This window comes from Anolis sagrei, chromosome 7, assembly GCF_037176765.1.
Source record: "Anolis sagrei isolate rAnoSag1 chromosome 7, rAnoSag1.mat, whole genome shotgun sequence".
Lineage (NCBI taxonomy): Eukaryota > Metazoa > Chordata > Lepidosauria > Squamata > Dactyloidae > Anolis > Anolis sagrei.
In genome coordinates, this window is record NC_090027.1 from 36,221,099 (window position 1) to 36,237,250 (window position 16,152).

The window sequence follows — 16,152 nt, forward strand, 5'->3', positions numbered from 1 at the left end:
CCAAGATACACCAAGCATGGAACTTTTTTAATCTGCAGAAAACTTTCCATCTCACATCTTTGAGGAAAAGCTTCAGTGATGGGAACATATGGTACATCCCCAAGTGACGACCCACCAGATGTGCTGGATGACAATTCCCATCATAGTCAAACCAGTACAGTCCTTTCTCCTTCTGACTCACCACAGTTTGCCTCATCCGAGTAGTCCCCGCAGTCATCCATACCATCACATTTCCACACCAAACTGATGCACACGCCATTTTGACACTGGAAGCTAAACTGGTCGCAGGTGTGGTGGAACTCAGGGTCTTGGGCTGCAATTGAGAGAGAGTGCATGGATTAGAATCATTTGGGGGGTTTGGAACATAATCAAAGCTTGGGAGCTATCCAAAAGGATGATCTCCATTTCAGCACCTTGGACAGCTCCTACAAGATTCAGACGGAAAATCACTGAAGATTCCCCACCCACTTATATAGGAGTCATCACTGATTAAGTCTTACCCAGAATACTTGACTCAGACTTATCTAGGTGGGATTAGTACCTAAGGAAGCATAAAGGGGCAAAAGAGCCAGACAATCGACAGCAAGATGTGCTGTTGTGGCCGACTGCTAACCTCCCCTCTACCTCATCCCTGCCCTGCTTGTGGGAATCACATTTTCAAGAAGATGCTCTCGGCCGCTATGCTTACAGCACCCGGCGTAGGAAGGGTCTTCATCTGAGCCATCTCGACAATGCACAGTGCCATCACACACCATGGACCGCAGCAAACACTGTTGCCTGTTCTTACACACGAAATCCATGTAGCGGGTACAGAGGGGCTCTGTGGAACAGTGAATGGAAAAGGGGAGGATAAAGATGGTTGAAAAAGTGCAGGTTCCAATGTGCCTTCAATGATTGAATGTAAGATACTCCCTGACCAAACTTTGCACAAAATGACCTCAGAAGCACTTTATTTTATGGTTTGTGCAACTAAATCCTTCCTCATCCCCGGATCCCCCTCCCTGATAATTTACATTGCCTTATCTCCCAGTGTTTGAAAATTTTATCTTTAAATTTGGCCCTGCCCAGTGAAATCTTTTGTGATTTAATGTTTGATTTTATATTGTTGTGTCGCTTATTATATTGGTTTTGCATTTTATGTATTTTATTTTCTGGTTTTGTTATGCTTTTGTGTTATATTGTATGTACTGTACTGATGGGCGTGGTCTCATGTAAGCCATACCTAGTCCCCCTGGGGAAGATGGAGCGGGGGATAAATAATTTATTATTATTATTATTATTATTATTATTATTATTATTATTTTCTGGTTGTGTTATGCTTTTGTGTTATATTGTGTGTACTATACTGATGGGCATGGCCTCATGTAAGCTGCCCTGAGTCCCCCTGGGGAGATGGAGCGGGGTATAAATAATTTATTATTATTATTATTATTATTATTATTATTATTATTATTATTATTTTCTGGTTGTGTTATGCTTTTGTGTTATATTGTGTGTACTGTACTGATAGGCATGGCCTCATGTAAGCCGCCCTGAGTCCCCCTGGGGGAGATGGAGCGGGGTATAAATAATTTATTATTATTATTATTATTATTATTATTATTATTATTATTTTCTGGTTGTGTTATGCATTTGTGTTATATTGTGTGTACTGTACTGATGGGCGTGGCCTCATGTAAGCCACACCGAGTCCCCCTGGGAGAGATGGAGCAGGGTATAAATAATTTATTCTTATTATAATAATAATAATAATTATTATTATTATTATTATTATTACTATTAAAAGAGGAGACCCCCATTCATGGTGAATCCATCACCACAGTGTCTCTTCTGGTTTAAATTCTTCTTCTTCTGTTTGTTATTGTATAAATGCGCGTGTGTGTGTGTGTGTGTGTGTGTGTGTGTGTGTGTGTATATATATATATATATATATATATATATTACATATTACACACAAGAGACAGAAAGAAATGCACATATTTTTAATCCACACGTTGGCACTTCCCTGTGGCTCTTTCCCATTACAGTTTGGGAATGTACTAGAGCAGTGTTTCTCAACTTTCCTAATGCCGTGACCCCTTAATGCAGTTCTTCATGTTGTGGTGACCCCCAAACATAACATTCTTTTCGTTGCTACTTCATAACTATAATTTTGCTACTGTTAGGAATCATAATGTCAATATCTGGGATTCAGGATGTATTTTCATTCACTGGACCAAATTTGGCACACACCTACATCCAGAGAGCACAATAGACTCAAAAAATGATGGGTCTGGACCAAACTTGGCACAAATACTCAATATGATCAAATGTGAACACTAGTAGAGTTTGGCAAAAATAGACCTTGACATTTGAGAGTTGGAATTGATGGGATTTATAGTCTACCTACAACCAAAGAGCATTCTGAACTGCACCAATGATGGACCAGTTTTGGCACACAGAACTCCCATGACCAACAGAAAATACAGGATGGGTTTGGTGGGCATTGACTTTGAGTTTTGGAGTGTTAGTCTGCCTTAATCCAGAGATCAGGAGGAGGACTTTTGGTGGGATGATTTTCCATCTGTTTCCAAAAAGGAAGAGAAAGACAGGCAGAGAGATCTTCAGCCTTCTCTGCCAAAGGGGTTCCTAAGACCACCAGAAATATGTTTCTGATGGTCTTTAGTGACTCCTATGAAATCTCCCTCATGACCCTCCCGGGAGTCCTGACCCCCCAGGTTGAGAAACTGCACCAGAGCGATCCAGCTGAGAGATCTAAATCCTAGGATCCCACAGGATGGTACAATAAGCAATTTGTAATAATAATGCTACAATTATGTGCTGTAAAAGGTCTGTTGCTGTGAGGGGCTGTCTACGTTTTTTCCCTATTGTGCCAGAAATGGGTACCATATTTGTACCCACTGGCTATAGTGTGTTTTTCTTTTTTGTGGATATTTCCTGTGGACTAGTAGCCGATGGCCCTACATTGCCACGAGTCTATGGACTTAAAATAGCACTGATGTGGATGGATACATTAACACAAGCCAGTGGAAATCTGGAATAACATCCCTGTAAGGCATTGTTTCTCAAACTGTGCTCCTCCAGGTGTTTTGGACTTCAACTCCCAGAAATCCCAGCCAGTTTAGCAGCTGTTAGGAATTGTGGGAGCTGAAGTCCAAAATATCTGAAAGAGCAGTTTGAGGAACTCTGCTAAAAGACATCAATCTCTCCATTTCACATTCTTGTCACTCCTATGCAACATCCCACAGGTGTACTTACCACAATGCTGTTCATCAGAGCCATCAGAACAGTCATGGGCACCATTACATCGCTTGCTGGAAGGGATGCACGTACCATTTGGGCACTGGAAGCCATTGCACTTTGTCTCTGGAATTCAAGTCAATGAGAACAGATATGTAAATAATGATGAAAACACAGAACGAGGAGGTCAACACACTCAACACACTCCCATTAGAGAGACATTAATATTCTTTGACCCTTTGCTCCCATACCACAGTTGGTGGGATCCTCGTCTGATCCATCCTGGCAGTCAGCGTCTCCATCACATGCCCATCTCTGGGGGATGCAGTGCCCATTGTGACACTGGAAACTGGAGGTTTCACAGGTGTGGTACACTGCTAAAAGGAAGCAGAGAGAAGGATTACTGAAGAGGGGACCAAAAGGACAGATGGAGGAGCATCCACAGACAGGAAGTAGTAGGACAATGTATTGTTGAAGGCTTTCATGTCTGGAATCACTGGGTTGTTGTAGGTTTTTCAGGCTATATGGCTATGTTCTAGAAGCATTCTCTCCTGACATTTCACCTGCATCACCTCACAACTCTGAGGATGCTTGCCATAGATGCGGGCGAAACGCCAGGAGAGAATGCTTCCAGAACATAGCCATATAGCCCGAAAAGCCTACATCAGCCCACTAGTAGGACAGTTGGATGAAGAGTCAAGAAACGAGAGATCAGCTGCAAGGAAACATCCTTGTTTCCAATGAAGTGAAAGCAAGGATTCCTTGCTCAACATACTGGGGAGACTGAAGACCTCAAAGGTTAAAGCGGGGATAAGGAAATGAGCCAGAGTGGTATCAAACAATATTTCTAGCACACTTTTAAGGGAGCCCTATTTACAAGATAGCCTTGTGAGTGAAGATGGTGTAGTGATTTCATGTTGGACTGCTAGGACTATGAGGATCCAGGGTTCAAGTCTACTAATTCAACATTTACCTGTCCGAAAGTATCTCCCTCTACGAACCATCTAGGACCTTAACATCATCCAGGGAGGCCCTTCTCTCGGTCCCACTCCCATCACAGTCACGTTTGGTGGGGATAAGAGACGGGGCCTTCTCTGTGGTGGTGCCCTCAGCTGTGAAACTCCCTCCCCAATGAGGTTAGATCTGCCTCCTCCCTCCTGACACTGCTGGAAGAAACTTAAATCCTGGTTATGGGATCAAGCGTTCACAAAATAGTTCGTTTTACTGGGAAAGACCAGATTTTATTGGACTGTACTTGGAGTGATTTGGACAACGATTTTAATTCTGGCTATTTTTTTCTGGCAAGCTGGTTTTAACATATATTTATAATTATTTTGTATGGATGTATTTATTATGTGTTTCATATTATGTTTGGCATTAAATTGTTGCCTGTTTGGAAGCTGTTCTGAGTCCCTCCTCGGAGGTCGAAAAGGATAAGGTATAAATGTTTTAAATTATTATTATTATTATTATTATTATTATTATTATTATTATTATTATAAACACAACAAGATGAATCCACAGCAGACAAGATCGCACTGCTGGTTGTTGTATTGAATCACATGTCAGACGCTTCCCAAGTGTCTAGTACTGTGTAATGTATCGCCAAATAATGTGTGCAGATCCCAGTAAGGTGGCCTTCTGCAGCTGGCAGATGGTAATTTTCTCAGTGCCAATTATGTTTAAGTGCAGGCCAAGGTCTTTAGACACTGCACCCAGTGTGCTGATCACCACTGGGACCACATTGACTGGCTTGTGCCAGAGTCTTTCTGATTCAATCTTTAAATCCTATTATTATTATTATTATTATTATTATTATTATTATTCACAGAAACTCAGTCGGTGACCTTGGGCAAATCACATTCTCTCAGCCTCGGAGAAAGGCAAAGCCAAAGCTCTTCTCAGCAAATCCTGCCAAGAAAACCCAGTGATAGCTTCACCTATAGTAGTGGTTCCCAACCTTTTTTTTGATCAGTGACCACTTGACCAGGGATCACTCTCCAACATCAGTACCAAAAGGGTTATGAATCAGTTTAGATTAAGTTTGGTTATTTGGGGTGCTGATTCAGAAAAATGCATTGGATTGACCACATCAGCTCTAGTTTCTGATACAGAACATATGCCATCCAGTAGTCGCCATCTGCTCGCCTACAGAAAACCATATTTAATAGTCTAAAGTTGATGTGGTCTCTCCAATGCAATTTTCTGAAACAGCACCCCAAATAACGAAGTCACCAAGGCAGCCCCACTTCCAGGTGCTTCATGGAATGGCTCCAGACAGGGGGAAGAAGGAGGAGAAGCAGCAGTCAGGAGGCTTGCTGTTGTGCCTTTTGTAGGTAGTCAGCTTCTCCCCTTATGACATATCCCTGTTGCCTTGGCACTATAAGAGGGTTTTGTGAAACCAATAGCTCTTATTGCAATGGTGTAGTAACTGTGAGGCAACGGACCATATTTCAGTTCTTGTGGACCATTGGTGGTCCATGGACCACAGGTTGGGAGCCACTCACTACAGGTTTAAAAAATGTTTCAGGGATCATTGTTTTCATCTTGGGGACTGCTGGTGATCCATGGACCACTTGCTGGGAACCAATGACCTAGGGCTACCATAAATCAGAAGGAACAACTACTAGGAAGTGAATCTGAACCCATGTTCTCAGAAACACTTTTCCCTTCTTTGTAGAGGTGAAGAAAATGGGTTACAGTATTTTAAGGATTCCATATTGCCATTGGAGAATTCAGAAGAGAAAGGCGGGAATGTGTCCAGAGGAGGGTGACGAAAATGATCAAAGGTCTGGAGAACAAGCCCTATGGGGAGCGGCTTAAAGAGCTGGGCATGTTTAGCCTGAAGAAGAGAAGGCTGAGAGGAGACATGATAGCCATGTATAAATATGTGAGAGGAAGCCACAGGGAGGAGGGAGCAAGCTTGTTTTCTGCTGCCCTGGAGACTAGGACGCAATGGAACGATTTGAACAGATTGGAAACATGATGGGCCAAAACTAACAAAAATGAAGTTCAACAGGGACAAATGCAAGAGACTCCACTTAGGCAGAAAAAATGAAATGCAAAGATACAGAATGGGGGACGATGCCTGGCTCGACAGTAGGACGTGTGGAAAAGATCTTGGAGTCCTTGTGGACAACAAGTTAAACATGAGTCAACAACGTGATGCGGTGGCAAAAAAAAGCCAATGGAATTTTGGCCTGCATCAATAGGAACATAGTGTCTAGATCCAGGAAAACCATGCTACACTTCTATTCCACTTTGGTCAAACCACAGCTGGAATACTGTGTCCAGTTTTGGGCACCGCCGTTGAAGGGAGATGTTAATCTAAGCTGGAATGTGTCCAGAAGAGGGCAACTAAAATGATCAAGGGTCTGGAGAACAAGCCCTATGGAGAGCGGCTTAAAGAGCTGGGCATGTTTAACCTGAAGAAGAGAAGGCTGAGAGGAGACATGATAGCCATGTATAAATATGTAAGGGGAAGCCACAGGGAGGAGAGAGCAAGCTTGTTTTCTGCTGCCCTGGAAACTAGGACAATGACTTCAAACTACAAGGAAGGAGATTCCACCTGAACATCAGGAAAAACTTCCTAACTGTGAGAGCTGTTCAGCCTTGCAGTATTGTGGTGGCTCCTTCTTTGGAGGCTTTTAAACAGATGCTGGATGGCCATCTGTTAGAAGTGCTTTGAATGTGATTTTCCTGCTTCTTGGCAGAATGAAGTTGGACTGGATGAACCACCTGAATATTTGGAAGAACTTCCTGACCATAAGAGATGTTCAGCAGTGGAACTCTCTGCCCCAGAGTGTGGTGGAGGCTCCTTCTTTGGAGGTTTTTAAACAGAGGCTAGATGGCCATCTGTCGGGCGTGCTTTGAATGCAATTTTCCAGCTTCTTGGCAGAATGGGGTTGGACTGGATGGTCCATGAGGTCTCCTCCAACTCTAGGATTCTATGATTCTATAAGGCTGAAGTCTACCTGTCTCAGGTGCAAAAAATCACTTGCCTTGAATGTCAGATCAGGTTATGTATCTCTCATTTCGAGGAATCTTTATTTTATTATTACTACCATAATAATATCAAGCAATACACGTTCAATTCACCCAAACTGCATGCTGCTTATTGCCAACATGACATGCTTGGTATTCTAAGCCGCTATATTTTTCCAGCCATAATATTCTATTAAGTATTCACTGTGAAATGTAATTATTTTCGATAAGAGGCACACATTCCGTCTGCAGAGCTGCCAGGTGAACAGTTTCTGAAATAATTGGTATCCTCAGATCACTTGATTGAATTCTATTTCAGAACAAAAGGAAACCTTTTCAGAGGCTTTCCAGAGGAGACTCCTATCATATAATCATCAGCTCTCAAAAACTTACATTAGAAATAAAGCAAATCAGTCTACCCAAATTCTACTGTTGTGTGCCTTCAATTCAACTTCAACTTGTATAACCATATCCTAGTGTTTTTCTGGAATCATCAAGCAGCCCAAGTTTCCCAAACTAGTCTTCTAGGTATGTTGGACTTCATCTCCCAGAATCCCTGATCCTTGGTCAAGGCAGATGAGGCTTCTGGAGTCTAAAATATGAAAACACTGATATAGTGTTTCCAAATATATGGTCTTCCAGATTGCTTAGGGCTGGATAATATACAATATAGAATGAATGCAGTTTGGCACAGCTTTAACTGCCAAGGCTTAATGCTATGGGATCTTGGGAGTTGTAGTTTTACAAGGTCTTCAGCCTTTTTCTCCAGGAGCCACGGTGGCGCAATGGGTGAAACCTTTGTGCTGGCTGAACTGCTGACCTGAAAGTTGGGTTGCTGACCTGAAGGTTACTGGTTTGAATCTGCAAGACAGGGTGAGCTCCCGTATGTCAGCTCTAGCTTGCAGGGACATGAGAGAAGCCTCCCAGCAGGATGGTAACACATCCGGGCGTCCCCTGAGCAACATCTCTGTAGATGGCCAATTCTCTCATACTAGAAGCGACTTGCCTCAAGTCACTTCTGACATAATAAAAAAAGAAGAAGTGTTTTTCTGCCTTCAAGTCAACTCCAACATTTATAGCTTTATCCTAGTGTTTTTCTGGAATCATCTAGCACCCCAAGTTTCCCAAACTAATCTTCTAGGCATGTTGGACTTCATCTCCCAGAGTCCCTGATCCTTGGCCAAGTCAACTGAGGGTTCTGGAGTCCAAAGTAGGAAAACACTGATATGGTGTTTCCAAATATATGGTCTTCCAGGTTGTTTTGGACTGGATAATATACACTGTTGAATGGATGCAGTTTGGCACAGCTTTAACTGCCAGGGCTCAATGCTATAAGATCCTGGGAGTTGTAGTTTTACAAGGTCTTCAGCCTCTTTCTAAAGGAGCCACGGTGGCGGAATGGGTGAATCATAGAATCATAGAATCAAAGAGTTGGAAGAGACCTCATGGGCCATCCAGTCCAACCCCCTGCCAAGAAGCAGGAAAATTGCATTCAAAGCACTCCTGACAGATGGCCATCCAGCCTCTGTTTAAAAGCTTCCAAAGAAGGAGCCTCCACCACACTCCGGGGCAGAGAGTTCCAATTTTGTGCTGGCTGAACTGCTGACCTAAAAGTTGGGTTGCTGACCTGAAGGTTACCGGTTCGAATCCGCAAGACAGGGTGAGCTCCCGTCTGTCAGCTCTAGCTTGTGAGGACATGGGAGAAGACTCCCAGCAGGATGGCAACACATCCGGGCATCCCCTAGGCAATGCCAATTCTCTCATACTAGAAGTGACTTGCTAAACATGATAAAAAAGTGTTTTTCTGCCTTCAAGTCAACTCCAACTTTTATCAACCTTATCCTGGGATTTGCTGCCAAGAGGTGGTTCCTCTATTTCCTTCTTCCAAGACTGACTTGCCTAGAGAGTTTCCATGTCTGGGCCAGGATTCAAACCACTACATCACAGTGGCAAGAGTTCACTGAGCTCCTCTTACTCATAAACAACATGCTCACCTGTGCAGTTGGCTTCATCTGACCAGTCCCTGCAATCATTATCGCCATCGCACTTCCAGGAAAGGCGAACACACATCCCTGAGTTGCAGCTGAACTCATCGCTCCGGCACTGGTGCGCCTCTGAAAACAAAAGGCCAAATAGCAAGACGTCCAGGGGAAAGTGTGCGGGAATTCAAGCACAAGCAATACGTGTGATCGGACATCAATGTCCTTGGTGCCACCACACTCACCACAGTGGCTCTCATCACTGTTGTCCCCGCAGTCATCCTCCAGGTCACACTTGTAAGACAAAGGGACACAAGTCCCCGACTCGTGGCAACGGAACTGAGTGTCAGCATCACACATCGTGGTTGCTGTTGGAAGAGAAGGAAAGGAAGGATTCTAAAGCCACAAAGAACTCACGTGACACCTTCATTTATATATACAACACCTTCATTTAAATTAACCCATAGACTCCCTTGTCCAAGAGGGCAATGAGAAGATTTTCATGGGGAATCCTCAAAAATGTCAGAATAAGACTTTGAGAATTCAGAAGGAAAGAGACAACATTCAGACAGATAAGGAAAGGAAAGGCCTCTCTTTTACTACTCCTTGCAAACTTGACACCATCCAGATGTTTTTAGACTACATTTTCTACTACACTTGTCCATTGACAATGTCATCTGTGGTTGATGGGAGCCACAGTCTAAAAGACCAGGAGGACACCAGGATGGAAAAGTCATGCAATAATATATCAGTGTGTGATATCAGTTTGACCCATCTTGGTTGTGGTTTGCATCAAAGTGTATAGAAGCCCCCTTTTCAGGGCCAAAGCTCCCAGAAACGCTGAGCCAGTGTGACAGAGCAGTTGAAGGATTGTGGGGAATTACACTCCAAAAAGGTAACCTTACCAACTAGTGGGTTAGGTGGGTATTTGACGCATAAGTGGATTATTATGTGGATACTGCTGTCCTCTCCTTTTTGCTTTGTCTTTTATTCATGTTGTATTTTGAAATGGTCATATGGCCGGTCAAATAAATTTTAAAAAATAATTATTATTATTTGAAACATAACAAGATTAGTACACAACAAACAAGGTCACTATGTTGGCTGTTGTATTGGATCACACGTTGGACACTTCCCAAGTGTCTAGGACTGTGTGATGTATAGATTTTAAAATCCTCATATCATGTCAGCTTTTCTAGTAGTTTCTCTTCAATCCTGCCGTCACCTGGGATTGCAACATCGACGATCCATACTTTGTTTTTTACCATCATCATCATCATCATTATTATTATTATTATTATTATTTGAAACACAAGATGAGTCTACAACAAACAAGATCACTCTGCTGGCTGTTGTATTGGATCACACGTCAGACACTTCTCAAGTGTCTAGGACTATGTGATGTATTGGTGAATAATGTGTGCAGATCCCAGTAAGGTGGCCTTTTGCAGCTGGCAGATGGTAATTTTGTCAGAGTCGATTGTGTTTAAGTGCAGGCCAAGGTCTTTAGGCACTGCACGCAGTGTGCCAATCACCACTGGGACCACCTTGACTGGCTTGTGCCACAGTCTTTGCAGTTTGATTTCTAAATCCTCATATCATGTCAGCTTTTCTAGTAGTTTCTCTTCAATCCTGCTGTCACCTGGGATTGCAACATTGACGATCCATAGTTTGTTCATTATTATTATTATTATTATTATTATTAGAAACACAACAAGATGTGTCCACAGCAAACAAGATCACTCTGCTGTCTGTTGCATTGGATCAAACATCGGACACTTCCCAAGTGTCTAGGACTGTGCGATGTTCGGCAAATAATGCATGAAGATCCCAGTAGGGTGACCTTCTGCAGATGGCAGATGGTGATTTTGTCAGCCCTGATTATGTTTAAGTGCAAGCCAGGGTCTTTAGGCACTGCACCCAGTGTGCTGATCACCACTGGGACCACCTTGACTGGCTTGTGCCAGAGTTTTTGCAGTTCGATCTTTAAATCCTCATATCGTGTCAGCTTTTCCAGTTGTTTCTCTTCAATCTTGCTGTCACCTAGGATTGCAACATCGACAATCCATACTTTGTTTTTTAACACGATCATGAGGTCAGGAGTATTGTGCTCCAAAACCCTGTCTGTCTGAATCCGGAAGTCCCAGAGTAGCTTGACGTGTTCATTCTCTGTAACATTTTCCTATTATTATTATTATTATTATTATTATTATTATTATTATGTGGATATTGAACCACTGTGGTAAACAACAAACTGGTAAAGATATGGAATAATAAAAACAATGAATTGAAAGTGTCAAAAATATATCAAGAGCGAAATGATATCCAAATATTGAAAGTTCATGGAGAGAAATGAGTTTATGGGAATGAAACAAAAAATAGAAAATAATGCCATACAAAAATATAAAACAGTGCATAGATGGCACTGGTGTCCTATAAATATAGTCTCAATGCACAATCTCAAATTTTAAAAGGCGAGTCACCTTTGTGGATGAAATGTACAAAATTAAAGCCACTTTGGGACAAAGTAATTAACTGAAATAGTGACAACATTAGTCTTAAATATTCAGCGGAGTGGTGTTATTGCTATCATCAATATTTCAGGGCAAAAAAGAGATGTAAAGAACAGATTTCAATGTTAACTTACGGCAGTTCTTCTCGTCGCTCATGTCCCCACAGTCATTGTCGTTGTCACACTGCCAAATGCTGTTGATGCAATTCCCATTGGAGCACCTGTACTGGCTGGGGAGGCAGGTGTTGTCTAATGCAAAGACAGGGAGAGGTAAGAGAAGCAGGACAGGCTTTTTTAAAAGGGGGAAACAAAACAAACAATGTAGGACCTGCCTAAAGACATAAATGGCATTTACAAACACTTAAAGAGCATCACTGAATCTTCATTGGGGGCTCTGATGAGGCAGAATGATTATGTGAAGGACTTAGCCCTCTTCCCCCTATAGCCACATACCTATAAATAGATACTGTAGATCAATGTTTCTCAACCTGGGGGTCGGGACCCCTGAGGAGGTTGTGAAGGGGTGTCAGAGAGGTCGCCAAAGACCATCAGAAAACACAGTATTTTCTGTTGGTCATGGGGGTTCTGTGTGCGAAGTTTGGCCCAATTCTATCATTGGTGGGGTTCAGAATGCTCTTTGATTGTAGGTGAACTATAAATCCCAGTATCTACAACTCCCATTTTCCCCAAACTCCACCAGTGTTCACATTTGGGCATATTGAGTATCCGTTCCAAGTTTGGTCCAGATCCATCTTTGTTTGAGCCCACAGTGCTCTCTGGATGTAGGCGAACTACAACTCCCAAACTCAAGGTCAATGCCCACCAAACCCTTCCAGTATTTTCTGTTGATCATGGGAGTTCTCTGTGCCAACTTTGGTTCAATTCCATTGTTGGTGGGGCTCAGAATGCTCTTTGTTTACATGTTAACTATAAATCCCAGCAACTACAACTCCCAAATGACAAAATCAATCCCCCCGCCAACCCTACCAGTATTCAAATTTGGGCATACTGGGTATTTGTGCCAAATTTGCTCCAGTGAATGAAAATACATCCTGCAGATCAGTATTTACATGGCGATTCATAATGTTAGGGTTATGGTTGGGGGTCACCACAACATGAGGAACTGTATTAAGGGGTCGCGGCATTAGGAAGGTTGAGAACCACTGCTATAGATCATGATCTCGTATATAGCTTAGAAAAAATATTTTTTGGATGACAGTTAGGTAAAGGTTTTGCCAAACATTAAGTCCAGTCATGTCCAACTCTGGGGGTTGGTGTTCATCTCCATTTCTAAGCCAAAGAGCCGGCGTTGTCCATAGACACCTCCAAGGTCATGTGGCCAGCATGACTGCATGGAGCGCTGTTACCTTCCCGCTGGAGCAGTACCTATTGATCTACTCACATTTGTGTGTTTTCGAACTGCTAGTCTGGCAGAAGCTGGGGCTAACAGCGGGAGCTCACGCCGCTCTACGGATTTGAACCTGCGACCTTTTGGTCCGCAAGTTCAACAGCTCAGTGCTTTAACCCACTGCGCCACTGGGGCCTCCCTCTACAATTTGTGAATTAGAGTTTTGCACATCTGATTACTTGTCAGTTAGATTAATATGTTCTCTCTAGGAATCTCTTGTCTAGGAGTAGGCAAGCCCCTACTCTATAATGTTTTTGGAAAGAGCTGAAAACATGGCTTTTCAAGCAGGCCTTTGACAATGCCTAAGATATCAGCTGACCAAACAAACCGACTCTGGCACTTTATGTGACTTGGATTTTAGTATTGTCCAATTTAATTGTTATTGCTGCACTGTTGTTGAATATTTTATCAAAATTGAGTTAGGTTTTACTTTTTGTAAATGACGTTTATGTTTTGATATTGTGTTGTTACTAATGTTGATATATTTTACTTGTATTTTATGTGTTTTATAAGACTAATATGTGCTGTTTTGTAAGCCACTCTGTGGGAGATGGTGGTGGGATATAAATAAAGTAGTTATTATTAGTTATTATTATTTGAAACCCAACAAGATGAGTCCACAGCAGACACTCTGCTGGCTGTTGAACTGGATCACATGTCAGACACTTCACAAGTGTCTAGGACTGTGTGATGTATCGGCAAATAATGCGCGCAGATCCCATTATTATTATTATTATTATTATTATTATCACCATCTCTAGATCTACTGATGTGTTTCCACCATGACCAACTTCTACATAAGTCATCAAGTCACTGAAGGATCGAGAGATTCCTGGAGATTGCATTTGTTGGTCCTCCAGAAATATTGTTAGTCAGCCCTCTAGACTCCTAGAAAGATTTTTTAAATAGCAGTTAATTTGTGATTTTTCCCCCACTTCCATAGGGGTTTGGCACCTTTATCCTTACAAAAGTGGAGCCCCAAGAATTGTTCAGCTAGCAAAGCCACTATCATATTATCTGGGAGGTTCTGGGAGACCCAGAATTTGGGGATTTCTGAACAATTCTTCAAACTTTGATGGCTGAAGGATTCCAAAAATTCAGTTAAATACATTTTTCCTAAGTTCTGAATGTTACAATATACTTCAGCAACACAGAATGGTAGGTTGTGCATCCTACCTTCTTTTACGCAGGTACTGTTCTTCAAGAGATATCCTGGTGGGCAATCGCACTTCACCTCTCCTGATGAGAGAACGTGGCTGGAGACGCCTTCGGGACACTTACAGCTTCGGCTGTTGTTCAGTTTTGGAAGGCAGAGGAGGCTGCAGGGCTTGGCCACACATGCGTTCTGCCCTGTCCGGATGACCCAGAGAGAAAAAAAGAAGATGGAAGAGCACGTTGTAAATGTTATGGCTCAAGAAACCTTCCTTCTGGAACTTTGAAAGGAGTTGGAACTTTTGAGGGGCAGTTATGATTCTGCACCCTTTCCAGTCTAAAACTAGGAGTGGATTCCTTGATAATTAACATGGGAGTCATCTCAATTTGGAAACACACATCAGTGAAGTCGAGCTTTGAGATGGTTGAACAGAAGCTCTCCGAAGCTCTAGGTGCCCTTACTGCCTATTACAGGGAAAACCAGCTAATCCCCAACCCATCTAAAATGCAGACATGTGCCTTTCATCTCAAGAACAGAGAAGCATCCCGAGCTCTGAAGATCACCTGGGAAGGAACCCCACTGGAGCATAGCAGCACACCCAAATACCTAGGAGTCACTTTGGACTGTGCTGTTACCTACAAGAAGCACTGCCTGAACATCAAGCAAAAAGTGGGCGCTAGAAACAATATCATACGAAAGCTGACTGGCACAACCTGGGGATCACAACCAGATGCAGTGAAGACATCTGCCCTTGCGCTGTGCTACTCTGGTGCTGAGTATGCATGCCCAGTGTGGAACACATCTCACCACGCTAAAACAGTGGATGTGGCTCTTAATGAGACATGCCGCATTATCACAGAGTGTCAGCGCCCTACACCACTGGAGAAATTACACTGTTTAGCCAGGAAGTAACAGTGGAAACTACCACCTTAGAACCTACAATTTTACCACCTTAGAGCCCACAATTTTAAACTTGTTGACCAAAAGGTTGCAGGTTCGAATCAGGGGAGCAGCATGAGTTCTACTCTCAGCCCCAGCTTCTGCCAACCTAGCTGTTTGAAAACATGCAAATGTGAGTAGATCAATAGGTACCGCTCGGACAGGAAGGTAATGGTGCTCCAAGCAGTCATGCTGACCACATGACCTTGGAGATGTCTACGGACAATGCCGACTCTTTGGCTTAGATATGGAGATGAGCACCCCACCCCATAGTTGGTCATGACTGGACTTAATGTCAGGGGACAAACTTTACCTTTACCTATCCAAAACTATGGCAATTAATGCATTTTACATCTTTCCATCCTTCCCTTTCCACTCCAACGTGGGAGCAATGTTTACACTTGAAATGTAGAATGAATTCTACTTTGTCTGCAGAATATTTCTCTTTCTCTACCTTAACATTAAAAGTCAGAATGGCGTAGATGTTTGAGAGCTGCCCTCCAACTCTGGAGACCAGGGCTCAAATCTTTGCTTGGCCTTGGAAATCTTTGGCAACTCATCCTCTCTCAAAGGAAGGCAACTTGGGCAACTCTGTGATAGGTTTGGCTTTTGGGACACCAGATGGGAGCTTTATCTTGAAGACACACAAGAATGACCTTAGCATTCATGACAGATTCAGAAATAGAATCAAAGAAAATGCAGAAATACCTGATGTCTTTCCACGATAGAAGATCTTCATATCCATCACACCATTGAGATGGTCAACCAATGTCTCCATTCTAGAACCACTGTGCTTTGAGGCTCTGAAAATGCTCAGCTGGGACCAGTCATTCCAATAGATTTCATTCTGCAAAAAAAAAAAAAAAAAAAAAAAAAAAAAGGAAACACTTTAGTTTTTAAATATTTGGAGAGAAAAAAGGCAAAAACTACCAATTTC

The 16,152-nt window shown here is 42.6% G+C and overlaps 1 protein-coding gene across 2 annotated transcripts in view; it reads right to left on the reverse strand.

Annotated features, from left to right (window-relative positions):
• Positions 1-16,152, reverse strand: part of SORL1 (sortilin related receptor 1) — a 151,970-nt gene that overhangs the window by 39,334 nt on the left and 96,484 nt on the right. The window contains exons 21-29 of one of the 2 annotated variants that reach the window (XM_067470771.1): positions 15,924-16,062; positions 14,300-14,473; positions 11,851-11,964; positions 9,449-9,571; positions 9,219-9,338; positions 3,492-3,614; positions 3,259-3,366; positions 689-820; positions 182-313 (exon numbers count right to left, since the gene is read on the reverse strand). In XM_067470771.1, coding sequence (XP_067326872.1) covers positions 182-313; positions 689-820; positions 3,259-3,366; positions 3,492-3,614; positions 9,219-9,338; positions 9,449-9,571; positions 11,851-11,964; positions 14,300-14,473; positions 15,924-16,062 — 1,165 coding nt within the window. Of the gene's footprint in view, positions 1-181; positions 314-688; positions 821-3,258; positions 3,367-3,491; positions 3,618-9,218; positions 9,339-9,448; positions 9,572-11,850; positions 11,965-14,299; positions 14,474-15,923; positions 16,063-16,152 lie in introns of both variants that reach the window. The other variant, XM_067470770.1, reaches the window with a different exon arrangement.